An 11,291-nucleotide genomic window follows, 5' to 3' on the forward strand; every position below is an offset into this window, starting at 1 on the left:
TAAGTTTTTCCCCCCCACATAAGTATTTCATTATTTTTTGACAGTTCGAATGCGTTACTGTTAAATTTCCTCTGATGGCTGTTGCAGTATTCCTTTATTGTTGTTCATAAGCAAACACAAAAAGTGCGAGTGTATAAATAGCCAAAATGCTCATTTTTTGTTGCTGTTAAAACTAAACAATGATGAGAAATAGATCCAGCAGTTAAAGATGAACCACAGCATCCTCACCGCCGTATATAGTTTCCTGAATCAGCTTCTTTGTTGGGTTACCTTTCCTTTTCTCGCTCTCTCTCTTGCACATTTCCCCCCTGACAGCCAGTTAGTTTAACAGAGTTCAGAGAACAGTTAAAACAAGTCACAATGCAGATACTCAGAGCTGTAAATAGAACAGATGCAGGCAGATGAGTGGATATAAAAACAGAACCAACAGCATTAAAACCACACACACACAGCTACAGCAGACATTTCTTCTCTCTGTCTGCTGCGATTCAGCCTCACTCACACGTCGATTATACATCAGGCATCAGCTTCCTAAAAGCATCTTAAGATGGTCTTTAGAGCTCTATAATGCTCAGAGAGAAAATATGTTTGGGAGCTCTGGTTTCAGGCTGAACTGCTGCAGACAGAAATGATTGTAACTTGAGGAAAAAATCAGAGTACAGCAATGAACCGAGGAACGACTTGAGTGGCTTATCTGTCACTTATGAGTAGCAAAGTGCAATTTGGTTTGACCAGCTTAGCAAGTGGTTTCAGGTATCAGATCACCATGTGTCTTAATGGATATTTTCACCTGTATTTAACACTGTGCACTTGTGATCTGATAACCACGGATGCACTTGAAAACCAACTGTAAACCGGGCCAAGATAAAAAGACTAACTCTGCACCTTGTTAACGTTTTTGTTCTGCTGAATTTTATCAGCCCTGATGTTACTGTCTGCTCTGAACAGCCTTTAGCAACTGTTTCAGTTTGTGTTCAAAATATCAGTAGCAACCCTGATAAACAGGTAAGTGTGAATCACCTGTGCACTTCCTTCACCCCCGCAGACAGAGAAACCTGTTATTAAACAGGCAGATTAGGTTTTACAAGGTCACCTCCAGAGCCTTGAGTCTTAACTACAAGACTAATAACATTTCTGCTGTTTTACAAGGTCATTACCTTAATGCCTAATGTATCATATTTGACAAGTTGAGTTTTGTGAATTTGACATCAGTGTCACAAAAATTAAAATTCAATGTACTGAATTTAAATAGTTGAAACGTACTTACAGACCAGATTTGTGTGACTAAGGTCTTAAATAAAAAGTATTATTTACAGTTTTCCTTCACAGTAGATTAAAACTGTGTCAAAAGCATCAGTGAATAAAATTTTAAATAAAGCCAACTCTGTCTAAATGCTGGATTAGCAGAAACTGTTTGATGAATAGATGAAAATATGTTATTTTCAGTGTAACTAATATAATATATAAGTTAACACATTCAGCAGCCCTTTGCTTTCTGACCGAGAACACGCACCAGACCAGTCACACCTACCTTACCTGCCTTTCTGATCAGCACAGACACATGTTCCCCTCTAAACGTACCTACTGCCACACACCGCTCTACATTTCACTCAAATTTAGCTCAAATTCAAAATAAAAAATAAAACACAGAGTGAGCCTGCTGTGGCCCAGTGGACTTACACAACAATGCTTTTTCTGCTCGACCTCTTAGTCTTGCCAGAAATCTGCAGCTTTCTCCTCCACATCCCCCCTGCTCACAGAAAGGAGATCACCTGTTTTCAAGCAGGAGTTCTGTGACAATAACCAGCCAGAAAACAAAGAGCAGAGAGGAGGTGGTGAAAGTGGGAGGAAGAGAGGGAGGGGAAGGGCGGCGTAAAGAATGAGACCTGACTATCTGGTCCTTTCACTCACTCATCGTCACCAGCCTCTGCTTTATGTCCCCTCTGTGAACAGATTGGACTTTCAAAAATGTTTATGACTGAACAGACACACATCTCTTTCTCCCCAAAAGCCAACATTTTACATTTTGTAATATATTTAAATTCCAAGGGTGTGCTAATAGTTTTTCAGCCCTCAGTACTGAGTAAAAAGACCCATGCTCTGCTTGTATAAGCTGCGCTCTCAGATTCATACCAGTCGAAACAAATTTATTTTTTCAAAGAATGGGCCATGGAAATTTCCACTGCCAATAAAGTCCAGTTTATCTAGCCTTAGGTGTTAGATTTAATCCTAAAATGTGAGTTTTAGCTTTCACTGTAAGGTGTTATCATGTTGCTTTTTTCACTCTAAAACTAAACATTCAGTTTGAGTCCAGATGAAATATTAAATTAAGTACTTCACTTTTCAGTTCAGCACATGGAAGCTCGTTATTCTTGTGAAAACATGAATAAAGTGTTGAAGATGATTCAGACCGTGTGGAGTGTTAGAGGAGATCCCAAATGCAGAGATGTGAAAGCAGACTGAGTGGAACTGAAAGTAAACCCTTTATTGACTGGTTTCAAATTCTACAAGAGGCAAAACATAAAGTCCAACAAGAAAATACTGAAAACTACAAACATCTGAAATATAAAGCAAGAAACTTCACAGGGGCAAGTCGGAGCAGCCACTCTCACAAAAGACAAGGGGAGGCAGTGACTATATATACACTGAAGGGCAATCAGAGAGACAGCGAGGGAGACTGAGACGGCTGAACTAAATCACAGAAGATGAGACCAGGGAAGAAAAACTTAAAACAAAGCACAAAGAACACTACGTTTCAAAATAAAGCAGGAAGTGTGATAAGTAAACTGGGAAAATACAGACACATGAATGAATTTGACACAAGAGGATGAAACAGTGAGGAAATAATGTAAGAGGAATAAATACACTCAAACATAAGAGAAACACCAACAAAACAAAGAATCACAGAGAATATAATTCCAATAAGCCAAAGACACCAAGAGTCAAGACTATGACGAGAGCCGTGCTAGCAGTTCTGTGAGGCTGTACTTAAATAAAGTAGCACTATTAAGCCTACCCTTATCATGCTAACATGCTCACAGTGACAGTGCTAATATATCTTATATTTAGCAGGTATAATATTTATCTTGTTCCATCAATTACTATGTTAGGATGCTAACATCTGAGCCAAGAGATGTAATCTCTCCAGCATGTCCTGGGTCCACCCTGGGACCTCGTCCCAGCAGAATTCATCACCCGTCTCTAAGGAAGAGCTCACGGAAAGCTAATTTCTGCTGCTTATATTGGTGATCTTATTCCTTCAGTCATTACTCAGAGCTCGTGACCACCGGTGAGGATAAGGGCATAGATCAAACCGGCAAATTGACACCTTTGCTTTTATGCACAGCTCTCTCTTCAACCCATCGCCCTAATCTCCCACTCCCCTAATGCTCCCCTGTGACTCATCACCTCAGTGTGATGGAAAGGTTTGTGTGTTTCTGTCATTCCATGGGCTTTTATGTTGGTCCCTGTGAAAGCTAAAATAACAAGGGACCAGTTTACCCTGCCCAGGAGAGGGTGCCCCACACTGGAACCAGACCTGGGTAGGAAGCTTGAGGGAGAGTGCTTGGTGGTCTTAGCCCATGGGGCCTGGCTAAGCACAGCCCAAATGTGTATCGGACAGCAGTCAAGACCGGAGGCCCTGATGGTGGAGTCCCCGGCTGCTGATGCTGCCTACTGAGATTTACAGTTGGGATTTAATAATGTCTCCATGACACTGTGGTGCTGAATGACAGTGTTTCTGTTTGCAGTCACAGTTTCCTGTTTCAGTAACAAAACTGAACTTATTTCTGACACAATATGTACAAACCGCTGCTCTTTCTCTCCCTGAATTTGTCTTCTCTCTGGCACTAAAGAAGTCTAAGCAAGATTCACAGTCTCTGGATTTAACAACGAGATAATGATCCTTATGCAAACACAGAGATACACGCACGCACACTAATGATGAGGTTAGCAATTGCTCACCCGTCCTGGAAAGCCAGTTGCTGCAGAGAGATGGAGATTAATGCACGCGCACACATTGAGTCCAAGCATGCACAAATTCAATGCACGTCGTCTCGTTCCCTTTCCTCAGTGACAGTTTTGTAGATTTCACCCAGGTACACACACACAAACGTACACATCCACTTTGTCTCTTTCCAGGTGTGACATAATTAATGTGAAGGCTAACACAAGCAAAACAAACTGCTGTCTGCTGTCACGGTGAGTTTTCACACCCAGGAGATAAAAAATTCAGACTGTGTGCATTGTGTTTGCAAAAGCACCTGCATAACTGACAATAACAATGTCTAACGGACAGTCGAATAAGTCTTCAGCTTGAACCGTCATGTCCTCAATTACCAGAAGGAGGCAAGATTCCATAATACTTTGACCACACTTATCCCAGATGGAAAAGGATGTATTATTAACTGTATATTAAAGCTATAATGTGCCTGCAGTGCGACTGGACACGTGAATTTGAAGGTAGCTTTCTATAATGTGGGTTCGGTAACTACAGCAGCAGCAGAGCAAGCATACGGGCATACACCAGTCACCTTTCTGCAAATATAGGGGAAAAAGATGTTTGCACATAGTTCATACCACTGTCAGTGTTGGGAAGGTTACTTTTAAAATGTATTCCATTACAGAATACATGCCCCAAAATGTATTCTGTAACGTATTCCGTTACGTTACTCAATGAGAGTAACGTATTCTGAATACTTTGGATTACTTAATATATTATCATGCTGTTTACAACTACATGAATGTACTATTGCTGTGATTTATTACTGTTACTGAAGGTCCGCGGCTCCGAACCGTAGTAAAGGACCTCTGGCTAATACGGTGGGTTCTGTGTCGGGCTCGTAGCCGAAAACTAGCTTTACTTTGTTGTCTGGGTCAACTTTGCTAGTAGAGACAGAGAGAGGCATTGAAAGGCTGCTCCAACGGAACTTATTGTTTTTGGAGGAAAACACGAACACGGTGTACAGTCGAGTCTTAATAGCTTACTTACAACTGGGCTCGTCAGGCACTCTTCTTGGCTGCAGTGGTTATTATTATATTTACATGCTTTCAGCTCCCGTTTTTGCTCGATGACAGCTCGTACTTTTCCTTTTTCTCCCTCCCTCGCTCACAGACACATAACGGGTATGGCAGTCCATTCTCACTGCAGCACGGACTACACTGCCTATGATGCTACATTCTTTAGAGCTATACCTGTAGCATTCTGCCTATTAGCTTAGCACAACAACAACAAAAAGGCCTCTCTCACCCAGGAAACACGCAGAGAGAGAGCGTCACCCTGTAACCATGGCAACCGTAACGCTGCCACCTGGAACAACAGAACGTAGCTGTCAAACAAACCCAAACAGTCCTGACCCGCGACAATATGAAACAGGGAAGTACCGCCGTGTAATCCATTTATTTCAACAAAGTAACTGTATTCTAAATACCACCTTTTTAAACGGTAACTGTAACGGAATACAGTTACTCATATTTTGTATTTTAAAGTAACAGCGGTACATGTATTCCGTTACTCCCCAACACTGACCACTGTGATCATTAATGCCCTTTGAAGCATATCCATCTCCATCTAAAGGTTTAATTCTCCAGTTAAAATGTTGTAATTCCCAGGAAACACGTGTGCTGCTAGCAGTTCCTGATGCTTGGCTGCGACTCTGCATATCTGCACGTGTAAGGAGAGGGTCAGCTGTTTATGTTGTGCTGACGTTTCCACTCGGGGGATTTGAGCCTCGTAACGCAGCATGACTGGGGTCACAGCTGAGGAAGGGAGAGGCTAACAAACACATGGTTCATATTTTGGAAATGCCTGACTCAATGAAATAAGCAGCTACATGTTGTTGACGGCCGTGTTTGCTCCAGGAAAAGAAAAGTGGGCAAACAGGAGAAAGAGAGGCACGCGTGATGAGTCTAAACCTCACTCGTGATTCAGCTTGCTCTTCTACCCTTCTCATTGCAGTTTTTTTTGTTAATTGTTTGACACATCAAGGGCACTACAGCATCCTGAATCAAAGCCTCAGCAACAGAGTCGGTGCTTTACTGCGGCATCAGCTTCTGGCGTCACAGCCGGGATTCCCACCGGCACAGAGAGGCAAAGAGGGGGAGGCAGCGAGAGGTGATGAAGAATACAGAAGCAGAAGAAGATAACAGATGTGTAAAAGGGATTTTTCGGTCATAAATCTTGTGAGGGGGAGCTGAAGTGACAGAGGTTGGGAATACAGAGCATCTCTAAAATGACTCAACTCTGTTTTCCCCCAGCTCGACAAAAAAAAAGTCTGTCTGAAAACTTTTTGCACAGGTAGTGCAGTAAAAAGAGTTTCTCTGAACAGCACTTGAGTTACGTTTTATCGCTAATAAAGTGCAATAACAGAAAAAAGGGGTTTTTGGTATGGAACAAAATGCTGATTTGTTTGAGGGAGTGAAAATAGAAGCATGTGGACAATTCTGCACAATCCTCATTTTTCGAGTTATAAGCAAAACATTTGCAATGTGACATTTTTTCTCGCTTTCCTGAAGTTGTCTTTAACTGCCTGAAAAATGTGAAAGCCCGATCCATCAGAGTCATTCAGAGCATTAAAACTGTAATGAAACAACATAAGCCTTGTTTCTTCCTCAAATTTTCTCCAGTAAATTCTTCCAGGGGAGTTTTTTTTTTTAAAGCCATTGTTTCTCTTACTAAAATATCCGTCAACGCGCCACAGCAGCAGTTATGTGTCGGCGCTGCTCTTAAGTTCTTCAATCAACTTTACGCAGCTTAACACTTGATGTGTTTTCACTGGTGCCGATCTAAACCTGCTCAGCAAACCAAAGACCTATAAACAGCCTCAGTGTTGACATATTAAACAGTAATGCACGTTGAAAGAGAAGAGAAAAAAAGGATTTCAAGGCCACATTCAGCAGCTTTGACTCATAATGCCAAGCCACACCATGTTTTCATCACTGGATTATTAAATTTTATTAAGGTTAATGTTTAAGCTACTCAGATTTAATTATACCTGTTTGAAAATACATTTAAGATTTAAAAAAGTGATGTAATGGAGTAGACGTCTTAGGCTACATCCACACTACGTCTGTTATCCATTTGAAAATTTAAGATTGATTATTTTGTGTGAATATTTTCAAGATGCTTTTTAAGGCAAAGTCAATCACACTTACATTTTTTTGTCAATTAATCAAGTGCATATGATTTCATTCACTTTTAATTCCTATAGAAGCAGTAAGGCTATACTTAGTTTTTCACAGGACTGCACCTGTGAGGACTATAGAGGGGAAAACACATAAAATTGGGTGCTTGTATCCACAGCTGCACAAACCAGAATCAATGGCAAAGGACGTCGTCCTCATCAGGATCTAGAGTCTATCCCAGCTACCACTGGGTGAGGAGCAGGGCTCACCCTGACAGATCATCAGTCTGTTGCATTGCGAACACAGAGAGATAGACAACCATTCACACTCATAGGTATCATTACTAATTAACCTAACCCCACTAATAGCATGTCTTTGTACTGTGAGAGGACACACAAACATGATGCTAACTCCACAAGGAACAGCCAGATGATGAAGTCCAACTTGGACCTTCTTACTGTGAGTCAGCATTGCTGACCACTGCACTGCTTCTTCGTTTGCTGTGGTCAAGTGCTCTGCTGCTTGTGTTTAGACCCACAGACCCACAGCTGAAAGTTAGAAGCTGCTTATTTGTGTGGATTAGCTTATAAGTGTAGCTTATAATTATTAAATGTTTTCCCAATAGAAAACAGAAAAATACTACACTAACCTTTGTTGTGTTCTTATTGAAAATCAAGAAACTATTGCTGTGGTGATTTTGTGCTTTCAGATCAGTGATTCAGAATTTTCTCTGTAACCACCAGCGAGTGTTAACGAGTAAACAGGTGAACTGAACTAAGAAATTCAAAGATTCGATTTATAAACTGAGAAAACACATCAGCGTTGTTTTGACAGTTTGTGTCCTCAAAGGTGCTTTTTTTGTTTTGCTTCTCGCTCTTCTGCTGCCGGGGAGTTTCCGTCAGTGACACAGAGATCCGACACTCAGAAGCTTCAAAGAAGAAACTGAACAAGTCATCAACAGAGATTACTGTCCAAACTTTGCCTGTAAATAAGTCACTTTGTGAATGTTACAAGACAAAGGAAGTGCATTTGGTAGGCCTTGAGGATGTACACGATACTTTGTGAAAAGAAAACTGAACGTGGAAAATATAAATACTTGTAGTTCCTCGACTCTTATTGTAAAGGTGTTTCTAACACAGTGTTCAAATTCAGTCTCTACAATACACACAGTGAATACTATCAGCTAAACTACACTTCATATTCTAGACAACTCTATCAAATAAACCACATTCATCATTGCAGTTATACCTCAAAAGGCTACTAGGCAGAGACAAGCCATGTTTCTCTACTTTTTTGTATCTATTATGAATAACAGCCATATATATATGGTCATATATGCTTTATCAAAAATGAAAGTTTTAAGCCTAATCTTAAAAATAGAGAAGAGTGTCTGTCTCTCAAATCCAAACTGGGAGCTGGTTTCACAGAAGAGGGCCATTTTTACCTTGCTCATTTTTTATATTTGCTTTTATACTTTTATGACTGTTTATGTCTAAATGTTATCTTACTATGTTTGCTATATATACATTTTTCTTATGTTTTTATGGTATTGTTTACGTGTTACTGTAAGGTGGCCTTGAGGGTCTGAAAGGCGCCTATAAATAAAATGTATTATTATTATTATTATTATTATTATTAACCTCCTAGGACCTGGTGTCCACATATGTGGACATCACATTTTGGGTTATTTAGACCAAAATACTCAATTTTGCTCTACAAGGGCTTGATATCCACTTACGAGGACATTATACTGCTATTGTTCTATCAAAATTTGAAAAGACTATCCTCATATGTGGCTCTTATTTTTCATAAAAACAAAAATAAGGTAAAAAAAATCTGGTAATTCTTTGTTTTTACATTCATTGGGCCCCAATATGCCAAAATATCAAAGAGAAATTAAAAATGCATGCCATGGAAGAGTTCGGGTCTTAGGAGGTTAAAGCTGAAGGCTCTGCCTCCCATTCTACTTTTAAATGGTCTAGGAAGCATAAGTAAGCTTGCATGGGGCCAGATTCTTCAAGACCTTTCATGTGAGGAGAAGGATTTTAAATTTGATCCCATATTTAAGAAACATACGATGACGAGAAGCCAATATTGGAGAGCTATGCTCCCAGTCTGCATCATGGCTCAAGAGTTGGCAGTTCGTCTTGTAATCGGAAGGTTGCCGGTTCGAGCCCCGGCTCCGACAGTCTCGGTCACTTCACTCGTTGCCTACTGGTGGTGGTCAGAGAGCCCGGTGGCGCCAGTGTCCAGCAGCCTCGCCTCTGTCAGTGTGCCCCAGGGCGGCTGTGGCTACAATGTAGCTGCCATCACCAGTGTGTGTGAATGGGTGGATGACTGGATGTGTAAAGCACTTTGGGGTCCTTAGGGACCAAGTAAAGCGCCATACAAATACAGGCCATTTACCATAATATCTCTTATATGTGTATACAAAGCCCCTTTTATACATAATACCATAAATAGTAACTTTTCAGCTTTTTATTTAATATGACTGCAAATCATAACTGTACAAATATACTTATTCAAAACCACAGACTGCATATAAAACACAGATGGGGCTTTGAGGTCAGGAATGGAAGTCCTTAAAAGTGCATTCATTCTAATGGCCAGTAGGGGGCGACTCCTCTAATCCACCTCTTTCTTAATCTTTGATCTTGAATTTTTACCTTAGCTCAAATGGGAGGATAAAGCAAGTTGTGATTTAAAAGGTTTCAATTGAGTCTTCGCCAACTATCTTTTATACACAGTTTAAATTTAAACATATTCTTTAGTCCATTCCCTGAAAGCATCACATAGTAAATATGCACAAATGTCTGAAATTTAACAAACTTTATGTCTGTAGCTATGGGATCCTTTAACACGGTCCAAACAGATGAGCTTATATTTGAAAACGTCTTATATGCTAAATACTTAATTCAGTCCACCTCGGGCAGGAAAATTGGTGTATGATGAAGGAAAAATGGTTCAAGGACAGAAAAGTCCCCGAGGAGAAACGTTTTAGGTGAAGTCAAATTACCCAGCATGCTTCTCTCTCACTGCTAACCAGGGTGGGGGTGGTTTTGGGGGTTACTATGGAAACGGCAGAAGGATCAAGCGTGGAAGTGAAGGAGGAGGGTGAAGATGAATGAATAGCTGGAGTAAAGAGGAATCATTCCTCCACCGGCAGCCCGAGGTGCGGTGCCGGCGGTCGACCTGTCGTTTGTCACGACGGCAGAACCAGCCGAGATGAGATCTGTATCTTTATGTCTATCACACACACACACACACACACACGCTCACATCTTCTTTTGGCTTCAAGGTCATTGCCTCTACTCTTTTGGTGACTGTGGAGTGGGGGTGGAATAATAAACTGCCGTGAAACCTTTGAACGACGAGTTCCTGGTGAGCTGACGTCTCACGAAGATGCAAATCTGTGAATAAAATGCGGGCAAATGTGCCGTACGCGCGTGTGTGTGGATGAATAATAAACTTGTCAGAGAGATTCTCTCTCTGCAGATGAAAGCAATAAAAAGATCTTTTTCGACCATATTTTATTTATAGATGGCTCTATTTTCAGCTATTTGATCCACACTCAATATAAAACACTACGCAAGACAGATATTTCAAATTCAGCAGTCTTCAGAGCACAGTCAGTCTCTGAGCATTAAACATGCTGAACGTTGTCCTCTGATTATTCACCGCTCCTTACTGCACGTTCATTAAACACAGAACTGCACATGTCAGCCCAGTCAGGCATGAACTGCAACAGTACTGCTGGTAAAAACAAACAGTTTGTTTTTTCATGATGAATTTTAACATTTTAATTTGAAATTTAATCCTCTTGAAAACTCTACTGTCAGCTAAACCCCGTTAGGACTTTGTGAAGTTTGAAAACTGAAAAGTTGTCTTCTCAGACTGTGGATATGACATCCCTTTACATCTAAGAGGCAGAATTACTAAACAGGTGCGACTGCAATCCTCAAATGAAGCCTGTGTGCAAGTTCACTAAGGAAGATCTGCATTCACTCATCTGTCTTCTTGTCCAGGTGTTTGGCCGCTAGTATGTTAATTACATCACTTCCACTTTCCCACACTGTAAAACTCAGCGACAACATCATTTCTGTATCTTCAATCAGCCTCCACGCTATAATCCCACTCCTCATCTTTCATTCTCCCTTGCAGTGTGCTTT

At 40.7% G+C, this 11,291-nt stretch overlaps 1 protein-coding gene across 2 annotated transcripts in view; it reads right to left on the minus strand.

Moving 5' to 3' along the window:
* The window catches only part of LOC146512267 (rho GTPase-activating protein 44-like), a 52,085-nt gene extending 42,753 nt beyond the window's left edge, over positions 1 to 9,332 (minus strand). Inside the window, exon 1 of one of the 2 annotated variants that reach the window (XM_085169352.1) lies at positions 1,681 to 9,332. In XM_085169352.1, coding sequence (XP_085025478.1) covers positions 1,681 to 1,745 — 65 coding nt within the window. In that variant the 5' untranslated portion in view covers positions 1,746 to 9,332. The remainder of the gene's footprint in view (positions 1 to 1,680) is intronic. The other variant, XM_085169351.1, reaches the window with a different exon arrangement.
* Between the last annotated feature and the right edge of the window lie 1,959 nt (positions 9,333 to 11,291).

This window comes from Neolamprologus multifasciatus, chromosome 8 (genome assembly GCF_963576455.1).
Source record: "Neolamprologus multifasciatus chromosome 8, fNeoMul1.2, whole genome shotgun sequence".
In the NCBI taxonomy this organism is placed as follows: domain Eukaryota; kingdom Metazoa; phylum Chordata; class Actinopteri; order Cichliformes; family Cichlidae; genus Neolamprologus; species Neolamprologus multifasciatus.